The sequence below is a fragment of the Drosophila gunungcola genome, unplaced genomic scaffold (genome assembly GCF_025200985.1).
Source record: "Drosophila gunungcola strain Sukarami unplaced genomic scaffold, Dgunungcola_SK_2 000044F, whole genome shotgun sequence".
Classification (NCBI taxonomy): Eukaryota; Metazoa; Arthropoda; class Insecta; order Diptera; family Drosophilidae; genus Drosophila; species Drosophila gunungcola.
In genome coordinates, this window is record NW_026453212.1 from 248,108 (window position 1) to 270,765 (window position 22,658).

General features: G+C 40.0%; 1 protein-coding gene across 1 annotated transcript in view; it reads left to right on the plus strand.

Annotated features, from left to right (window-relative positions):
- Positions 1 to 201: 201 nt before the first annotated feature.
- Positions 202 to 22,658, plus strand: part of LOC128264005 (cholesterol 7-desaturase nvd) — a 371,169-nt gene continuing 348,712 nt past the window's right edge. The window contains exons 1-2 of the mRNA XM_052999285.1: positions 202 to 215; positions 4,074 to 4,232. Of these exons, the coding sequence (XP_052855245.1) occupies positions 4,077 to 4,232 (156 nt within the window). The 5' untranslated portion in view covers positions 202 to 215; positions 4,074 to 4,076. The remainder of the gene's footprint in view (positions 216 to 4,073; positions 4,233 to 22,658) is intronic.

Sequence of the window (22,658 nt, forward strand, 5' to 3'; positions counted from 1 at the left end):
GGTGTTATTGATATTAAAGAAAAAAAAAAAAAAAACACAGAGGCGCACAAAAAGACTGAGGTCCACCCTGTCGATCGTACAATTTGAAAGTCAAATAAGGAAATTTACGACAGCATTGGATATTGAAATGAGTGTCCGAAGCGATTTCCACATGTAAACGCAAATATTAATGTCTAAGCTTTGAAATTGTTTTGACTTGAAAGTGCGGATTCCAAGTATATCTTCAGTAGTCCAATTTGTAACTCATATTTTAACAATTTGGTAAAAAAAAAAAGCTTTGTGATTCCTATCGATTTAAATACGCGCTTTTCGAGTCTCTTCAACCATTGACATTAACATCTTCAAATATGGTAGGCTAAAAAATATAACATTTTGTGAAATAATCCATCAAAGTCGATATATCGGTTCTTAGAAAAACGATAAGGTTCAGTTCAGTTGCTTTTTATACCCTTACAGAGGGTATTACAATTTCAGTCAGAAGTTTGCAACGCAGTGAAGGAGACGTTTCCGATAAAGTATATAAATTCTTGATCAGCATCACCACGAGAGTCGATCTATCCATGTCCGTCTGTCCGTCCGTTTCTACAAAAACTAGTCCCTCAGTATTAAAGCATAAAACTTTACCAAAAGTTGTCTTTCTATTGCAGGTATATATAAGTCGGAACGAGCCGGATCGGACGACTAAAGCACATAGCTCCCATAAGAACAATCGAAAAAAAAAATGATAACTTTCCTGTTTTTATACCCTTGCAGAGGGTATTATAATTTCAGTCAGAAGTTTGCAACGCAGTGAAGGAGACGTTTCCGACCCTATAAAGTATATATATTCTTGATCAGCATCACTAGTAGAGTCGATCTAGCCATGTCCGTCTGTCCGTCTGTCCGTCTGTCCGTCCGTTTATATGCAAACTAGTCTCTCAGTTTTAAAGCTATCTGCATGAAACTTTCCCAAAAGTTGTCTTTCTATTGCAGGTAGTATATAAGTCGGAACGAGCCGGATCGGACGACTATAGCATATAGCTCCCATAGGAACAATCGGAAAAATAAATGAAAAAAAATTATAACTTTTCTGTTTTTTATTTTTTTGTTTAGTTCTTCGACATTTAGTAATGGTTAAATATTTCCGATTTACGGATTAAATTTCATCAAAGTCGGACGACTATATCATATAGCTCTCATAGGAACAATCGGAAAAATAAATGAAAAAAATTATAACTTTTCTGTTTTTTAATTTTTTGTTTAGTTCTTCGACATATAGCAATGGTTAAATATTTCAGAATTATGGTTTAAATTTTATCAAAATCGGACGTCTATATCATATAGCTCCCTTAGAAATAATAAAAATATATAAAATAACTATCAAATAATTGAGCTGCAAATCATCATAGCTTCAATGTTTTTAAACATATACGAAAGTAAATCATAATTTTAATGTTTTCAAAAATGTTTAATTCTTGCAATAGCTGCAAGGGTATATGAACTTCGGCTTGCCGAAGTTTGCTTTCTTTCTTGTTTAATTTTTTTTATAGTTCTTCGACATATAGTAATAGTTAAATATTTCAGAATTACGGTTTAAATTTCATCAAAATCGGACGACTATAGCATATAGCACTCATAGGAACATTCGGAATAAATGAAAAAAGAAAGAAAGCAAACTTCGGCAAGCCGAAGTTCATATACCCTTGCAGCTATTGCAACAATTAAATACTTTTGAAAACATTAAAATTATGATTTACTTGCGTATATGTTGAAAAACATTGAAGCTATGATGAATAGCAGCTCAAGTATTAGATAGTTATGTTATATATTTTTATTATTTCTATGAGACCTTTATGTTATAGTCGTCCGATTTTAAGGAAATTTAAACAGTTATTCTAAAATATTTAACCATTACAATATGTGGAAGAACTAAAAAAAAAATTAAAAAAACAACAAAGTTATAATTTTTTTGGTATTTTTTCCGATTGATCCTATGGAAGCTATATGCTATAGTCGTCCGATTTTAATAAAATTTAAACCGTAATTCTGAAATATTAAACCATTACTATATCTCGAAGAACTAAACAAAAAATTAAAAAACAGCAAAGTTATAATTTTTTTTCATTTATTTTTCCGATTGTTCCTATGGGAGCTATATGCTATAGTCGTCCGATTTTGATGAAATTTAAACTGTAAGTCGGAAATATTTTACCATTACTATATGTCGAAGAACTAAACAAAAAATTAAAAAACAGCAAAGTTATAATATTTATACCCTTGTAGAGGGTATTATAATTTCAGTCAGAAGTTTGCAACGCAGTGAAGGAGACGTTTCCGACCCTATAAAGTATATATATTCTTGATCAGCATCACTAGTAGAGTCGGTCTAGCCATGTCCGTCTGTCCGTCCGTCTGTCCGTCTGTCCGTCCGTTTATATGCAAACTAGTCTCTCAGTTTTTAAGCTATCTGCATGAAATTTTCCCAAAAGTTGTCTTTCTATTGCAGGTAGTACATAAGTCGGAGCGAGCCGGATCGGAAGACTATAGCATATAGCTCCCATAGGAACAATCGAAAAAATAAATGAAAAAAATTATAACTTTTCTGTTTTTTAATTTTTTTTTTTAGTTCTTCGAGATATAGTAATGGATAAATATTTCAGAATTACGGTTTAAATTTCATCACAATCGGACGACTATAGCATATAGCTCCCATAGGAACAATCATAAAAGTAAATAAAAAAAATTATAACTTTGGTGTTTTTAAATTTTTCTATAAGTTTTTCGACATATAGTAATGGATAAATATTTCAGAATTACGGTTAAAATTTCATCAAAATAGGACGACTATATCATATAGCTCCAATAGAAATAATAAAATTATATAAAATAACTACCTAATAATGAGCTGCAAATCATCATTGCTTCAATGTTTTTAGACATATACGCAAGTAAATCATAATTTTAATGTTTTCAAAAATATTTAATTCTTGCAATAGCTGCAAGGGTATATAAACTTCGGCTTGCCGAAGTTTGCTTCCTTTCTTGTTTTTCATTTATTTTTCCGATTGTTCCTATGGGAGCTATATGCTATAGTCGTCCGATCCGGCTCGTTCCGACTTATATACTACCTGCAATAGAAAGACAACTTTTATGAAATTTTCATGCAGATAGCTTTAAAACTGAGAGACTAGTTTGCGTAGAAACGGACGGACAGACGGACGGACAGACGGACAGACGGACATGGCTAGATCAACTCGCCTAGTGATGCTGATCAAGAATATATACTTTATAGGGTCGGAAACGTCTCCTTCACTTCTGACTGAAATTTTAATACCCTCTGCAAGGGTATAAAAATATTCAACTTTGCTGTTTTTTAATTTTTTTTAGTTCTTCAACATATAGTAATAGTTAAATATTTTAGAATTACGGTTTAAATTTCATCAAAAGGTCTCATAGTACCAATAAAAATATAAAAAAAAATGTAACTTCTTTATTTTGTATTTTTTTTTAGAAATTCTTTTTGATTATTTAATTATATGACAGTTCAGAATTACGCTTTTAATTTTATTAAAATCGGAAAAATAATTCATATAGCTGCCATAGGAACTCAAATAATTGAGCTGCAATTCATCATAGCTTCAATACTTTTAAACATACACGCAAGTAAATCATAATTTTAATGTCTTAAAGAATATTTAATTTTTGCAATAGCTGCAAAGGTTGCCGAAGTTTGCTTCCTTTCTTGGTTTTTATTGAAATATACATGCCTACAAAAAGTTTTAACGTTTTATGGTTATGTCCCTTTGCTGTGACTTGGATTCAGTTTCATTGATCTATCAGTTAATGTCATTTATAATTGGTCAGAAAAGGCGTTTTTTCGTTTTTGAACATAATTCGATTTGCAAACATCGCTCAAAAATTTATTCATCCTAGTAATGAAATTGTTATATAAAATGGCAAACTATTATCAGTTGGAAAAAGTTTCATTAGAAATATGAAATAAAGTTAAATTAGGAACACAAAGATTTAAATATTATTTTTTATTTGTGCTAAGGAGCTTATAATTCTAACTATATGTGTTTTTTTTGTTACAGATAATGAAGAATACTGTGTCAACCGTTGTTTTTTTTTTGAGGGAGCTTATGGAGTTTTGGAAATCTTACAATCCAGATTTTGCTGTATACTTATGTATGTTAGTTATGGCTTTTTTATGGCTTTACTGGTTGTACTTTGTTCCCCTTGTATGGCAAAAGGTATGTAGTTATTTTATAAGACTGTTCGACAAACTGCTTAAATTTCAAATTTCCCATATTTGATCCCGTTACTTGTAGAGCAGCGGTCATTACTTCTCTATCTCGAGGACATAGAAAAGAATTCTGCCGAGTCTCTGCCGACACACGCATTGTATCTGACAGCGGTCTTTGTCGTGACCAAGTCCCTCACAAATAAGTGTGGAGACCGGTGTCGTAGAGTTAAAAAAAGCCTTTCCAACTCTAATAAAATTATATATCTGATATGGATCAAAAGTACAGTTTATGTAGCCATGTCCGTATATCCTTAGGCCCGTCCGTATAAACGTCGAGATCTTGGGTTAAGCAGATTCCAGAGACGCCTGAGCAGCGCAAGTTTTTTTTAAAAAATTGGCCAATTCCAATAGCTGTTTCAAAGGTTACTCACATGTTTTAGAAATTTGACTCCTGGATTGCAGTTTTAAAGTTCCAAAAGTAGAATTTGTAAATATTTCAAATGAAATGTTTTAAATAAATTGGAAGAAATATAGAGTGAACTTAGTGTTTTTCAATTAATAGGTACAATGTTTCAATTAAGATACAAGGTTCGCATTTTTAAAGTATCTAGGTAAGGTAAAAGGTGCACAAAAGGTAAACATAATTTTGTAATTAAATTTTTGCATAGCATTAGCTCTATGAGTGCTATCACGGCACATTGACTATTGACACCCTATCTATTAAAAATAAGTCAGGCTGCAGTCTTAAGAAAAAAACATGTCGTCATTCATACATGTTGAACGTGCGGTCCCGCAAAGTTATATGCTACAAATAAAGCGGCAAGGTCGTATCTAAAATAGTTTTTGAATGGCAGCGTTCTAAATAGCGACCGTTCGCAGGCACACAACGCTGCTCCCAAAAATTTTAGATGTGTATATCTCGAAACTAAATTTTTGAAAACTGCTGACTTGACTACAAGTATACCGATTGCTTTCGAATTAACACATAATTTTCTTTAGTGGGTCTCACGCACTTTTGGATTGGGTAAAAATTGTCCATTTGGCAGAATTTATTGTCATTTATTCACCCCAAAAACCACGTTTTTTCAAACCTACGCCATTTTTGTAAACTTTTGATTTTTTATTAACGTAGAGGAAATATATATATAGGGGAAATAAATTTAGCTTGCATAATACTTTTAAGTATTTCGATTTCAGCCACTCATTTGACCGGAATCATGTCAGCAGTTTAAGTACTTTTTTTTGAGCCTCGCCAGACAGCTTATAGCCCCATTTTTTCTCAAAACTTTATCAAATATTTTTAAATATATTTTGTGGAAAAATTTCAAAACATTATATTAAGTAATTTCTTTCTTTCTTTAAAAAAAATGCCTATTTTTTCGTGGGTTATACTGTTATAGTCCCTTAAATTAAATCGACTGCTAAAAAGAATAGATGAGTGCATTAATGTTACCAATACGGAACTCAAAGAAATTTTAAGTAAAAACAAGATGAACCCTAAACTATTATTAAAACAAAAATATTAAATTCGCCCATCAGCTATATATGTAAGGTAACAAGCCTAGGCTTTATTTTAAATGACACGCTCAATTGAGATGACCATATTAATAAAGACGTTTGAAAAACATAGGGTATTTTTAAGGAGCCTTAAACGTAACTCAACGATATTTGTCAGTGTACATACTGTAACGAATATCTGCCGCGTAGTGTGGTGATCAACTCTTCGTAACTTGCTCACTGAAAAAGTTTCCATAGATCTAATAACATTCATTACATTACCCCCTTCTTAGACTTCAGTCTCCTGGCCGAGTACTTCTGGCTCTGGGTTTCTACACGGGGCCAGGCGGTTGACATGAACGGTACTGGTAGAACGTTTCCCGGGGAGTCGTATCTAGTAGACCAGGTCGGACTGCACCTTTGGGCACCGTCCCACCCGCCGTGTAAAAGAGTAGAGCCAAACATTCCTTTAGTCATGAATTCGACTGGGTTCGATCGAAGGTCGTTTTGGGTCTTATCCGGGGGTACCTTGTCACCGAGGAGTTTCGCGTTCTCTTCTGAGTCGTGGTTCAAGTCGGTTTCGAGAATCTTCACCGGTTCAACTTGTCCCACCGTCACTAGGTGAAGGGTGCTATGGGTCCGGCACTCGAAGTGTAACCAATCGTTTTTATCAAGCCTGGTGTCAAGATAAAAGCAAATTAATATCAGGAAAGTATTCTGAAGGTTGCCTTGAAGCCGTGGGCAGACAAACATTTCGGTGGCAGACCATAGACATTTCAACAGGACTCAGCACTGGCTCATAAAGCCAGAGTGAACCAAGAATGGCTGGAATACAATATTCCGAACTTCATAACGTTCACACAATGGCCCTCGAATTCACCAGATGCGAATCCGCTGGATTATTCTCTTATTCGAAGTAAAAAATACACCGGTTTTGAGGCGGTGGGCCAAACCTTTGTCCGCGAGTGGACCAAAATACCTGCAAGTCACATTCGAGCAGCTTGCGATTCATTCTTCGACCGTCTCAAGGCTATAGTCAAGGCAAAAGGTATCGAGCAGAAGGGAATTGTTTCTTAATTTTGTGTTATTTTTACACATTTTGTACTTTGAATTAAATAAAATTAATTTTCCAAACTTAATTTATAACCTTTTTAATTGGTTACACTTTGAGTGCCGGACCCTGTAGAGGGGCTCGAGGTATCCAGGTGCTGCCTAGCAGAACTTTAGGTGGCAATTGAGAATGAGCACCACGTTCCAAAATCGCCACCGGTAGCTTTTCCTGAGAGCGGCATCGAACCATCACGTGAGTGTCGATGTATTGCGGTATACAGGTGGGCACAGCAAATTCCGTAGTCGGTGCAAATAGCGGCAGAGTCCCCAAGGAAATTGTAGATAAAGAGCCTTCAAATTCACGGCCTGATAGCCCAACCGGATGTCCACGACCAGCAGGCTAGGTGTGCTGCCTCGACTAGAAGGAAGTCCTGTTTAATTGGGACCCGCCGAGGGACCATGTACTGTTGCTCGCCAGGGTGCACTTTTTAGTCGTTGTTGCAGATCCTGATCGTTCAGCAGGGATCAATATCGACGATTAGTCGATATGCTTCTGTAAAAAAACTAAAAAGGTGTAAATTATGGCAACCAAAGGCACTAAAAGTATACGTAACTATGGTGGAAAGGGCTCCCGCGAGGAACATCTTTTGTAAAATAACGAGCTTTATTTTTTTCCTCCGAAATTGAGGGCATTGGGGCCATATCAGCCTCTGATGGGCAGTCGTTGAGAGCAGACGCTTTTTTTATTTCGTTATGACTCCATTTACGTGCTATGAATACAGTGTCGATAAAATTGCTCACCAACATGCCGAATCTATTATGGCAATGCGATAGCTGCATAGTGAGCAATGATTTGCACTCAAAATCAGACGAGATCTTTGAAGAACTTCTTCAACTTAAAAGGCTATACTTGCATTTAAATTCAAAGTTTCAAAACTCTTTTCCCGAATCTGTAGAGGCTTTATGTTTACAGCGAATTTGCCAGTAACTTCAACCAGACCACAGAAAATTCATAATTTGTTTGGAAGAGCTCTTACCAGATCCTTCGTTTCTGTATCTTCGACTGCTTCTTGGTATTCGTGTAGCTCTTCTATGTGTATGAACGTCTTGTGCGTCTGTATTATCTTCACCGAACCTAGATTGATCTCTGCCAACGGCTCGTCTCCTTTCAATGGCCGGATCTCAAAGCTCCTTTAAGCGGTCATGGTCCTTGACCACTTGTAATTATTTTATTCGTTTCGCTTGGTTAATCTTCTGATTTTCTCTTTATGAATTTTCTGTGGTCTGGTTGAAGTTACTGTCAGCACATTGTCTTCCAACACCTTGTGTTTTGAGAACCGAGGGGTATGTTTATCCCTCCTGTTCTCCTTGCTAAATATCGTGTCTCCTTTCTGTACCGGGCTTGGTTCCTTCCTATCTGCATTTGCTGCTTCTGTTCTCTTGATCTTTTGTCGATCTACCCTTTCTTTGATTTTTGGATATAACTCAGCTTGAAACGCATTGATTTTCTGCAAATAATCGTGTTCATTGTTAAAGTACACATTATTTAAGATATTAGGTGTTCTCCCGGTGAGTAGTTCCTGCGGTGTTAACTAAGTGGTTGAATGAATAGCGTTATTATACGTTATAAATGTTTCATCTAATACTTCCTCATGTCTGATTTCCAACTTATTTGTCTTCTTAGTTTCATTTACAAGCCTGTAAATTTTCGTAATCGTGGAGTGCAGTCTCTAAACCGTGGAATTTCTCGTCGACTGCTGAAAAGACGTTGTGTGCAGTTCCAAGCCGTACTGTCTACAAAAGTCTTTGAAGAGGTTGACCTAGAATTCTACTCCCTGATCACAAACTATTTTTTTGGGTACTCCGAATAAGGCCATGAAACTTTGTGTTGCCTTTACTATATTTACTTTTTTCCTTTGCTGCAATCGTTAACCAGCAAGCTTACCTTAAGAATTTATCAAATACGGTTAGTACATTTTTCTTGTTCACAAAAACAAGTCTATGTGTACTATTTCCATAGGTATCTCCGGTGTCTCATTTGGTTTCCTATCGTATTTCTAATTTTAACAACTGTCACAGTTATTTATTGTTTGTGTAATTTTGATGTGAGCTAAGGTTTAGTCTATTCCTTTATGATTGCTCATGGTACTTTTTAATGACTCCTTCTATATGGCAATAAGACTGTACATTATATTGCCTTATACAACTTACAATAGGTAAAGTATTTGCAATATACGTCCTGGATTGTTATCACCAAGTTTTCTGGAATCAAACGCCACCGTTTTAGGTTTTAGAATTTCGTTTAACCTACGGTCAATTGTTTCGTCATCAAAACTGTTTTCCGTCCAGGTTATTCGTAATTTATTCCTGTATTGGAATTTGTTTTACTACTCCCGCTATTCTACCTTCCTGTATAGCCCCTTGAATTTTATTCTCATTCAGTGGTCTTTCTGATATTGGGAATCTGATGCATCATCTAGCATATTGAGCTCCTGTTGAATTTTGCTCAATGCTCTGCCACAACATATAAGGAGGCCTTTTTGTACACATTCTTATAATCATACTTCAACATTTGGAGTCGCCACTTAACGAGTTTGGAGTCCGGTTCCTTAACGCTCATCAGCCAGATTAATGGCCTATGATCAGTGACTATTTTGAACATCGTGCCGAATACATAGTATCTAAAATGCTTAATTGCCTAAATAATGGCTAGCATCCTTTTCTATGGTCTCATAATTCACCTCTGATCCTGATAAGGTTCTACTAGCATATGCTATCGCTTATTTGCTAGCATCCGTGGTAGAGATGAACGGTCAATATCAAACACATTTTTTTTTCTTGGAATTATTTTAATCATTTAGGAACTGAAAAGCTTTTGGCAGGTTTTTCTTTCTGTACAGAGCAAGTCGAGCACAGCCGCTGCTCTAAAAAGTCAATAACATCCGTAACCTGCTAGATGTTCTGTGTTTTATAGTTGAAGCTTTGCAGGGTCTTCTTTTAATAAAGCTTGCTGAAATTGATAGAATATTTAATAATTGCCTTTAATTAACATTCGACGGTTTTGCTTACAAAAATATACCTGTGCTTCTTTCAACTGTTCTCTACGAGATTCTGGCGACGAGTCCCTAGTGTCAGCTCGCTTGCACTCTTTTCTTGGTTGCTCCTGGGTAACGATAGCTTCTTAATACTATCGAGCACAGAAAGAGATAGATAATGAATCAGAGTGTGAGGCCACTTCTGGTTGTCCTTGTAACACCACTACCGCATCCTACAATCGACCCTCCTGGCACTGGATTCGCCCCGAATGCCTTCATGAACTCCGCAGCTGTACTTGTTATATACGGTTGTTACCGCCCCAGTACAGCAATTTGAAATTTAATTCTTATTAATTTTTTTTCTACAAAATTATCGATGGAAAGAACGATATATTTTAACATCAATCGATGTGCATCCAGGAAGAGAGGCAACTATCAAAAACCAATTGCAGCACGAGCCTCGAGAAGAGAAGAAGATTTTTTAAAGCTCTTTATAATCCAGAATATATTTTAAATATAAATAAATTAAACATCGTTTCAACTAAAATGCAAGCAATGCCTGAGTTGCAGTCACACAAGTGTCGACTCTTTCTCTCTATTGAATATTCAAATGCAGCATTATATGTTTCGCTTCATTACAATGCGAACATAAATATTCGCTTAAATCATGGCAGTTAAAATCATCTCGAGCATCTTCTGCATTGTTGCATATTTTTAACGTGATCTAGTTGCTCTGTGGGAATTAATCCTTTAAATTTGTGGCATTAAGTTACGGAATGTCTCATCATTTTGCAGATTTGGCACCTTTCAAACAAATTTTAAATAGTATTTTGTGTATTACACACACAGGAAGAGTCAGTCGATATCAAACACATTTTTTTTGCTTGGAAAAATTTTAATTATTAAGGAACTTAAAGGCTTTTTGGCAGGTTTTTTTTTCTGTACAGAGCAAGTCGAGCACAGCCGCTGCTCTAAAAAATCAATAACATCCGTAACCTGCTAGATGTTCTGTGTTTTATAGTTGAAGCTTTGGAGGGTCTTCTTTTAATAAAGAATGCTGAAATTGATGGAATATTTAACAATTGCCTTTAATTAACATTCGACGGTTTTGCTTACAAAAATATACCTGTGCATCTTTCAACTGTTCTCTACGAGGTTCTGGCGACAAGTCCCTAGTGTCAGCTCGCTTGCACTCTTTTCTTGGTTGCTCCTGGGTATCGATAACTTCTTAATACTATCGAGCACAGAAAGAGATAGATAATGAATCAGAGTGTGAGGCCACTTCTGGTTGTCCTTGTAACACCACAACCGCATCCTACAATCGGCCCTCCTGATACTGGATTCGCCCCGAATGCCTTTATGAACTCCGCAGCTGTACTTGTTTTATACGGTTGTCACCGCCCCAGTACAGCAATTTGAAATTTAATTCTTATTAATTTTTTTTCTACAAAATTATCGATGGAAAAAACGATACATTTTAACATCAATCGATGTGCATCCAGGAAGAGAGGCAACTATCGAAAACCAATTGCAGCACGAGCCTCGAGAAGAGAAGAAGATTTTTTAAAGCTCTTTATAATCCGGAATATATTTTAAATATAAATAAATTAACCATCGTTTCAACTAAAATGCTGTTAGCATCGTTTTAATGGCCGGCTGTAACATTCTTTAAGAAATCTTGCTATACGTGTATTGAACGACTAAGTTCCGCGTGTGCAAGCAAAATTATAGTGAAAAGAAGAAAAAATAAACTACTATATGCGTATTGAACATATATGATATAGTGACTCCTAGTTGGTTGCGTATATATATATACACATACATAAATAAAAAAGGTACAGTTCCGCACTAGCAAAGGGAAAAGACACAGCGCAGTTATACTCGTATACATACAAAATTCCCATATACCGATGCGAATTTTAACTGCGAATATAAGAGCAAGACAATTCCGCAGAAAAGAATTTTGAACACATGACGCCGTCTAGAGGTGTATCGTTTTCTTGATAAAACTAACTGAAACAAACTGACCACTAAAGCAATGAGTAGGGGCATAGCTTTCGAAAGTGAATACATTTCGCCCGACAGGTCAAAGAAAATATCAATTTTGAAATAAATTACAAGAATACGAAAATGTTCAATCGCGATTACGATAATGCCATGTGTGGCGTTTGCAAAAAAGATCGACCCGGTAACGACATTATTTGGGTGCAATCTGAAACTTGCAGGACTTGGTACCATTTTCCTTGCGTGCGCGATGAAAGTGACGATAACCTTAAAGGCTGGGCCTGCCCTACTTGCGAGCAAATTACATCCAACAACGCTATTAAAGATGTAGACACCACCAATAAGGAACCGCAAGGTGCAGCCGCACAGGGCTTAGAAGTTAGCTCACTAGCTCCTAAAAACCAATTAAAAGGCTATCCGGATCCGATGCAGAAGATTTTTTAAAGCTCTTTATAATCCAGAATATATTTTAAATATAAGTAAATTAACCATCGTTTCAACTAAAATGCTGTAATAGCGGTCCTTCACTGTCTCCGACCCTTTCTACTTCATATCTACCATGGTTAATTTTAACCCAGTACCAAACAGTGTGCGTTTGATAGCTACTAAGTCGTTGATCTGAAACTTCTTTCCTATCTTTCTTTTTAAGCCAAATGCTTTCTTATTATCAGCTTAGATGGTCTGAATTTTTTCCCTGGCTTCCTCTCTCAACCTGTCACGCTCATCATTAAGCTCCGAAATCAGGCAATCCTGGATCAATTCCTTGAGCTGAACAATCTTCTGTGTTACGCATATCTTATCCTGTTAGAAGTTTGAATGGCAAAACTTTGGTATTTCTCGGCTTCGTATTGAATACGATTTGCTCAGTCCAGGAACCTGTGTTACGCATATCTTATCCTGTTAGAAGTTTGAATGGCAAAACTTTGGTATTTCTCGGCTTCGTATTGAATACGATTTGCTCAGTCCAGGAACCTGGACTATTTTAGCTTAGTTTGGATAGCATTGGAACAACTATTTTGCGCATCCGTTTTAATTATCCGTTTTCCCTAGGTACGCCTGTCGCTATAAGCAAATGCTGAATTTTCTTTCAATCGCAGTACTCTTTCTACATACATAGAAAAGGTATATATAATCACAAAAATGTGAATCTAACGCTTTTTGGACAACTCCATCGGACCAACATTATCAATATGGTATGTTACTAACGGCTTGTCGCCCCTATCGATCGGTGTAAAAAACCCTTCCTGGTGCCAACTTTCGCTTTTACAAGGATGCATTCATCGCAGCTATCAACCACTCGTGCTACTTTGTCTTTCAGTTTCGAAATAAAATACGACTTTTCAATCAAATACTGAGTTTTCTTAGAAGTAAAGTAACCGCAACAACACTTTTAAGCACTTTTGACCAATCTTCTAGCAACTGGGCTTCTCGCAAATGATGTATAAATCCATCTGTCACCGCAAAACAATACATCCTACTCAACGCATCGACGTGTTTTATCTTCGAACCTGAACTGTGTTCTATTTTGTAGTTGAAATCTTTTAAATACATTGCCCATCTCGAAACTCTGACTGGAATCTCCGTCTTTTTCATAGTCAAGGTAAAGGCGTTACAGTCCGTAACTATCTTAAAATTTTTCCCTGAGACGTATGTACAGCAAGGCTCCAACGACTGCTAGCCCTTCAAGTTTACAGGAATGATACTTTTCTTTAGAAGGCTTGATGCTACAAGTTATCTTTGAGGTCTCTCTGAAGCAAGACTGCTCCGAGTCCAAACATTATATCATTTCTTTTGCAAGTGAATGATCATAAGGCTTCTGAACTGGTCCATTGACCAACGCTTCCTTTAACTTTTGAATTCCTTTCTATCGCGCGGAATGGAAAATCGCGTACTTCTTGAGTCTTTTCATCAACTGGTTTTTAACGGTTTTATAATCAGTTGAATTTTTTCCAAATGCATCCAAATACAAATTTCATAATCAGTGCACATGACTGCTTGTGCGCGAAGGTGTGAAATTATAACTTTGATAGTTTTGATCAAAAAGATACATTTTTAATTAAGAATTGTGAAAAGTATACCATTGGAAAGGTCTTAAAAAATGGTTTCGAACAAATTATGTACAATATGTCACAATTTTCCAAAGGCAATCGGGAGGATACTTTTGTGAAAATTGTCTTCAGTGTTATCACGTTTAAAATACTACTCACAACAAACTGGAATGCGGAATGCGAAAGTGGCGTCGTTTTATCCGGAACCTGATACCAAAACGTCGTTTAAAGGATACCATAAGAAATTGTCTCCTCCGGTGGTTATATATGCCGATATTGAGGCTGTCCTGGAAAGTTACAGAACATGCCTGAATCACCATCTTCTTCGTCGACATCAAAAGTGCAGAAGCATACTGCCTGTGCAGTATCATTCATAATCCAAGTCAAAACGACTTGTAGACATACGATGGTACATAGAAAAAATTATATTACAAAATATTAAACTATTAAATTGTAAGCCTAAGTACAAGTTAAGTGATCCATTTTTCCAGTAGTTTCTCACAATTTATCTAAATATGATATACAATTGTTCATTACAAAACTAGAGTGGGAATTAAGTCCAATACCTTGTAATAAAGAACTTTATATAGCACTAACGCAGACAATAAATATCAACGGTTCAACTAGATATAAAATTAGGTATATAGATTCAGTTAGATTTTTAAACTCACTTGGAAAAACTAGCAAGCTTTATCGAAGACAAAGATTTAAAAATTTAAGCAAAGGAGGAGGAAGAATGTGTTCCCGTACGACTATAATAGTAATGTTCTGCCAGGGGGAAAGCAAAGAAAATTGATTGCTTACCTAGCTGATAAAAGTGAATACTTTGCTTAGAGCAGGGTTTAATTGTAAAAAAATACGATGAGTTTTGTCTTACTCAATCATGCAGGCTGATTTGAATACAAATAAGAGAAACATGGCTGAAAATTATTATAGAAAGACTTGTTTAAGCTTATGAAAAATTCTATTTATGGGAAGACCATGAAAAACGTGGCCAAGCGCCGATAATTAGCTTTAGTAAGGCATTACCAATCGCGACAAAATTTACCAGGTTTTAGGCAGCGCATAGCTAGGCATAATTTTTATAGCGTTGAAATATACGACTCAGCAGCAAAAATTTTTTATGATTAACCCATATATATAGGAGTAACTTTTCTAGAATTATCAAAGTGGTTAATGTATTAATTTTATTATAACTTTCTATTAATTAATTCATTTATATTATCTTGTAAAAAAGATTTTTACCAAACTATAAGGGACAATCCCGACCGCTTTGATACCTCTAACTATAAGCTATAATTAATTTAATATAGTTCTGGCTAATAATAAAGAACCTGAAAAATGAAAGACGAACATGCCGGTAAGATTATGACTCTTGCTTAGTTAAGGGAGAAGGAAATGATATAGAATGTATTAAAAAAATTTAAGGTGTAAAAAATCAGTTATTAAAAAACTAAATCATGAAGATTATATCGAATGTGTTAGACATAAAAAACATTATTGAAGCATAGCGAGTTATTCGTAGTACGTCTCAAATTCTTTGTACTGAAATTTTAAATAATGTTAGTCTTAGCTATAAGGATGATAAGAGATATATTTTAACTGAAAATGTAAACGCACTAGGCCACGGTCATTATAAAATATCTTATATATGATCAAACTAATAATTAATAAAAAAAATGTGTTCCCATACTTATAAAATACAAGAATAAAAACTAAAAAAAATATAATGCAAATAAAAATAAAAATAATTTGAAATCAAATTTATTTTATGTGTTTTATTACTTAAGCAAATCGTTTACAGATATCCATGAGTTGTGGCCGGAATCAAAACTGCTCCACTTTACTTTGTTCTTTTTCTTTTAAGTATTTTCTCCGCCAGGTAAGCATTTTTGTCCTTTACTTTTTTAGTTCCACTTGTGAGGAGTTGAATAACTCCCCACAAGATAGAAAGCAAGCAGAGCAAGTGCGTGCAAGCAGTGGCCTACCAGTTACCAGTTACGCGGCGAATTCGCCCTTAGTAACGGTAGTGCGGCGAGAGAGAGTTGTGCACTCAGCACCAGACAAGGACATGGAGAGTCCGAGAGGTACAGCAATAGATGAGAGCGGCGAAGGGCCGTGTGCAGAAGGAAGTAACTGGACGGCACCGGACTTTGGACCCTGATATTGGTGCCGTGCGCAGAGGGCGAAAGGTCGAACGGTAAAACCGTGGACTTTGGACCAGGAGGCAAGGAGACGCCGATAAATGGAGGCTTATATAAGCCGGCCGAGCGCAGGAAGCTGAATCAGTCGATTTCTACCAAGTCAACAAGTAACAGTCATCAAGTGAACCAGTAACCAGTGAAACAACGTAAAGGAGCAAGTATAGCCGTGCGGAGTCATCAAGAAAACAAGATCGCTACGTCGAGACGTTCGGGACTTAGAGCTAAAGTCTCCGAATTGAGGCACAGGTAGCTGAGGTCCTTACGGCATCACACGGCTAAGTCCAGGCGCTTTGTCACAACTTCTGTCGCGATTTGAGCTTGGCATCCCACCCGGTCTGTCCGACAAAGTGAACAAATAGAGTCCTTCGACGAAGAACCGTGGGCTCAGAAGGAAAGTTGTCTAGATTTAGCTGCCTGCCTACAAGGACTTCAGTGGCGAACTCCGGCGTATGCCTAATCGTCCTGCAGAAACTGTTGTTCAGCTGGTGTCTCGAAAGGCGTATGCGTTGAGAGCACAGCGGTCCACCGATAGAGTCCCAAAACGGCAGCTTACCGAGTCGCCAAAGAGGAGCAAAGCCGGTCGAAATACCTGGAGGCAGAACAAGGACAACGAGGACCCCAGGACGACGAACAGCGAGCGTCGGGCGAGCAGCATATACTTCGAATTCTTAAGCCCGCGGCAGAGAGGGTAGGGTGGAAGCGTTTGTCTAGAACCTGGCGTTTGACCCAGGGACTGCGTTGGCGGCTTCCGGCGTACGCCTGAACCGTCAGGTAGAAACTGAGCCGACGTCCGGTGCGACCGGCCGGGACAGAGCAAGGGACAGGAGGTTGCGGCTGCGAAAGGCGTACGCCTTAAGAGCACAGTGCCTGTTCACCCTAGTCTGGGAACGGTGACGCATCCCTAATCCCTGTAATCCCCCGCCGAGCCAAGGGCAGCAGAAGACAACGCAAGCGAAACCGGCGAGGGAGACACTACTTCGCAGCCAGCACGATCCAGCGAGACGTTCAACGTGGGAAGAAAACGACGGCAGAACATAGTTATACATTCTCGATACACCACCCCGGCCAAGGGTCAAGTCGGCGAATAAAAGATCCCTGTATACTTGCAATCTTTCTGTGCATTTTCACTGATAAACAGGGCGGTCACCTAAATATAAATTTGGTGGGACGAACACTTACATCTTCTGAGCTAGCCGCACGACAGTGAAAATACAGCATTAAACAGAAATGGGGAAAAATTGGAACTATCTCCTCAAGAAAGAGGATTTCCCAAAGGTGGCAGCCAAGCTTGGCATCGTCCTGCAGGGCAGGTCGGACGACATGCAAAAAACCCTTTCAGATTATTTTACGAAAACCCAAAACGACCCAGGAGTGGCGGAAATTTGGGCTGAGCTGGAGGAAATATACGACAAACCAGGCTCAAGCGGCAAGTTGCAAGTCCCAGGCTCCGAAGAGCTCATAGCTAGCCTGGGCGTGGAGAGCATGAAGGAGGCAGGAAGATCCAGGGGCCCAAGTCAAGAAAGAAGACCAGAACAGCAAAGGCCTAGCGCTCCAGACTATCTTAAAAAATGGTTTCGAACAAATTATGTACAATATGTTTGTCTAGAACCTGGCGTTTGACCCAGGGACTGCTTTGGCGGCTTCCGGCGTACGCCTGAACCGTCAGGTAGAAACTGAGCCGACGTCCGGTGCGACCGGCCGGGACAGAGCAAGGGACAGGAGGTTGCGGCTGCGAAAGGCGTACGCCTTAAGAGCACAGTGCCTGTTCACCCTAGTCTGGGAACGGTGACGCATCCCTAATCCCTGTAACCCCGTCGAGCCAAGGGCTGCAGAAGACATCGCAATCGAAACCGGCGAGGGAGACACCACTTCGCAGCCAGCACGATCCAGCGAGACGTTCAACGTGGGAAGAAAACGACGGCAGAACATAGTTCTACATTCTCGATACACCACCCCGGCCAAGGGTCAAGTCGGCGAATAAAAGATCCCTGTATACTTGCAATCTTTCTGTGCATTTTCACTGATAAACAGGGCGGTCACCTAAATATAAATTTGGTGGGACGAACACTTACATCTTCTGAGCTAGCCGCACGACAGTGAAAATACAGCATTAAACAGAAATGGGGAAAAATTGGAACAATCTCCTCAAGAAAGAGGATTTCCCAAAGGTGGCAGCCAAGCTTGGCATCGTCCTGCAGGGCAGGTCGGACGACATGCAAAAAACCCTTTCAGATTATGTTACGAAAACCCAAAACGACCCAGGAGTGGCGGAAATTTGGGCTGAGCTGGAGGAAATATACGACAAACCAGGCTCAAGCGGCAAGTTGCAAGTCCCAGACGCCGAAGAGCTCATAGCTAGCCTGGGCGTGGAGAGCATGAAGGAGGCAGGAAGATCCAGGGGCCCAAGTCAAGAAAGAAGACCAGAACAGCAAAGGCCTAGCGCTCCAGACTAAGCAAGTCAGGGAATGGTCGTTCAAGTTTGACGGCACGGAGAAACCACTGGAGTTTCTGGAACAAGTAGAATAGTCAGCAAACACATACGGTTTGAACCTGACCCTCATTCCCCGAGCCATGCCAGAATTGCTGCAAGGCAAGGCCCTTAAGTGGTTTATTTCGAACAATAAACACTGGAGGACATGGGGAGAATTCAGCGACAGTTTCCAAAATTATTTCCTGCCAAGGGGATTTTTCTTAAAGCTCGCAGATCAGGTCAAACAAAGGAAACAGGGTTTCGGAGAGTCGTTCAAGGACTATATGGTCGACATGCAGACCTTGATGAAACCACTCGGCTACTCTCCAAAGGAAACTCTCGAGCTAATAAAAAAAAACTACACGCCTGATCTAAGGATTTCTCTGAGAACGTACAAGATAGACGATCTCGAATCTCTTATGGTCCTGGCGGATGAATATGAAGAACTCGAGAAAGAGCGAGAGGAATTCATACAAGAAAACAAATTCTCGCGAAGCAAAGCAGCAGCACCACAACAGGTTACGTGTAGAAGGTGCGAAGAAGAAGGCGAACACCAAGCGACCATCGACGGACCAAGCCAATGGACTCCAAACAAATATAACCACCAGAGCACGTTATGGAGGCCACCTACTACCAATCAGAGGCCACCCAGCGCAGCACCAAAAGCCCACAGGTCACAGACACACATCGTGAACCCACACGAAGCATGTAGGCGGTGTGGCGGTCACGGGAACTTAGCCAGATGCCAAAACCAGCGGCTACTGTTTTGCTGGAATTGCGGCAGGGCTGGTGTTAGAAGTGTAGAGTGCTGCCAGAGATCGGGAAATGGCCCGCGATCCCATCCGCAGAGAGGCGAGCAGGGGTCGCAAGGTGTTGTCCCTCCAAACTAACTGGCAAATTAATCGAAGAAGAGCAGCAGTTATCCGCAGCGGTAAAGATTGACGGAACCTCACACAAAGCCACAATCGACACCGGAGCAACAGCGAGCTTTATAGGCGAAGAGCTGGCGGATATGCTTATGGAAAGATTACAAGGACGAGAAGGCAAGTTAGGTTGGCAGATGGCAGGTGCAGCGGGATAAACACGCAGCTCGAGGTGGAGATCGTATTCGGCAATAAGCGATTGCCCATGAGCCTGCTGATCTTACCAGGAGTGGTAGACTCGATGGGGCTAGGATGAAATTTCCTCACAGGAGTCGGCGCCGAAATAAGGTGTGCAGGACATACAGTGGTGTACCAAAAAGAAGAAGGCACAACGGGTGGTTAGAGGAAAAATTGTAAGTGGCAGTGGTGCAAACCACCTCTGAGGAATGCGATGTTGAAAAATTCCTAGAGCAGGAGCTCGCGGAATTTCGAGCAATGAGTGGAACATCCAACATAGCCGAGCACCAAATCACCATGAAGGGCGACAAACCAATCAAACAGAGATACTACCCGAAAAATCCAAAGGTTCAAGGGGAAATCAATGCGAAAGTCGACGAGTTGCTGGAGAAGGGATGCATAGAACACTCGAGAAGATCGAACAGCTCCCCGATTGTCATGGTGAAGAAAAAGACAGGTCAGTGGAGGCTTTGTGTCGACTTTGCCAAGGATAAATTTCATATTGGACCAGTTGAGGGAGGCGAGATACATAAGCAGTCCAGATTTGATACTGGCAAATTCCTCTGCAAGAAAATAGCAGGCCATTCACGGCAATCACTGTGCCAGGAAAGGGGCTTTTCCAGTGGAAAGTAATGCCATTTGGTTTACATTCCGCCTCGGCGACTTTCCAGAGAGCACTGGACCAGGTTATTGGACCGGAGATGTCACCACACGCGTTTGCATACCAAGACGACATCATCGTGATCGGACGGACACTGGAAGAACACAGTAGGAACCTGAGAGAAGTTTTCCGACGCCTTAAACAGGCTAACCTAAGAATAAATCCCGAAAAATGTCATTTCTTCAAAAGCGAACTGCTTTACCTGGGACACCGCGTTACGGACCAAGGAATCGGCACCGATCCCGAAAAAGTTGCAGCCATAGCCGAGCTGGAACCACCCACAACCATCCGGGAATTGCGCCAATACTTGGGCGTAGCATCGTGGTACAGGCGATTCGTGCCCGACTTTGCGCGAATAGTGAAACCACTAAATGATCTATTGCGGAAAGGCACGAAATGGACATGGACTTCAGAGTACCAGCAAGCATTCGAGGAGGTGAAGGCAAGGCTAGTGGCCGATCCTGTGCTGGCATGCCCAGATTTCGATAAACCATTCGTACTGCAGACGGACGCAAGCGATTATGGTATAGGGGCAGTCCTGACGCAGGAAACTGAAAGCGGCGAAAAGGTCATTTCATATTCAAGCCGGACCCTGAATGTCGCGGAGAAGAACTATTCAACCAGCGGAAAGGAATGCCTGTGGGCAATCCATAATATCGTGCAGGAAGGGGCAGCTTAACGTGGTCGCTGATGCACTGTCAAGACAGCCTCTGCCAGAAGCCTTTAGGCTAGCCAAGGAAACTCCGGAGGACACGCAGGGAACATGCAGCTGGATCAAGGATATGTGTGAGAAGATTTACACACAGCCGGACTACCTCATGGAGGGAGGCGCGTTATACAGGCATATCCCGCACAGAGCAGGCAGCGAAGACGTGGCATCATGGAAGCTTGGTGTCCCACGGGGGCTGAGGGAAACAGTCCTGAAGGAGAATCACGACGCACCAGCGGCTGGACACGTGGGAAGTCGGAAAACGATTGCAAGGCTGGCGGCTTGATATTACTGGCCAGGAATGCATAGGGACGCCCGAGCACACGTACGGAAATGCAAGACATGCCTCAAATACAAGCCGAACCAGATGCAGGCAGCTGGAAAAATGCTGACGCAGATACCCGAAGAACCATGGGCAACTGTATGTGCAGACTTTGTCGGACCATTGCCCAGATCGAAGCATGGCAACCAGATGCTGCTAGTGCTGATAGATAGGTTTTCAAAGTGGACAGAGTTGGTGCCACTGCGAGCAGCAACGGCAGAAACACTTCAAAAGGCGTTCCGAGAAAAAGTCATCGCTAGGTTCGGAGCCCCAAAGGTGGTAATAACGGACGATGGAGTTCAGTTTGCCAGCCGCGCATTCAATAAATTCCTCAACGAAATGGGCAATAAGCAACAATTCACAGCACCATATACACCGTAGGAGAATCCGACGGAAAGAGCAAACCGAACAGTTAAAACCATGATAGCGGAGTTTGCGGGACAGAACCAGAGGAATTGGGACGAGAAGTGGCCGGAGATTATGCTAGCGGTAAACTCAAGTACGTCGGAATCAACAGGGTACTCCCCGTGTTTCCTCACGCAGGCTCGAGAGCCTCGACTGCCCAGCGCCCGTACGACAGGGAATCCATCGGCACAGGAAAGCAGACGGAAAAGCCTGAAGATAAGGCCAATAAGATGAAGGAGATCTTCGAAATTGTGTGCCGGAACATGGAGAATGCTGTTTAGGACAAAGCCAGGCATTACAATCTACGAAGGAGGCAATGGAATCCAACAATAGGGGACACGGTCTGGGCGAAGGAGCACCATTTGTCAAAGGCAGCCGAGGGTTTCGCGGCAAAGCTAGCGCCGAGATATGACGGACCGTACACGGTAATAGACTTCGTCTCACCAGTCATTTGTAGAATCCGCCACAAGGATACACAAAAAGAACGAACCGTCCACGTCAGTGAGCTTAAGCAACAAACACAAGAACTCGGTACAGACAAGCAAGGACAACACTAGCATGCAACAACAAGAGTCTATATAGACCGCAGGATAACACGAGCATGCAACGACAAAAAGTTCGGACTATAGCGTGTGTGTGGCAAGGTCGGGCTGAGCGCGCTTTCGAGCAGTTGCACTTGCAGCTTAAATTAGTAATCTAACATTTGAATGCGAGCTAAGGCCTTTAGTTGAATAGATTTAAGTTGTTTATGCACTTTGCCCACTTCTGTGTTATATTGTAGCAAAGGCTTTGACTTTTTTTTAACCAAAATTGCCTTAACTAGCTTTGAACGAGGTCCACGTTGAAAATTTTAATACTATTTTGTATTAACAACGCGAAAACTTGTGAACGCAGTGGTTCGAGACGATTTTAATTGCGAAACTTGTGA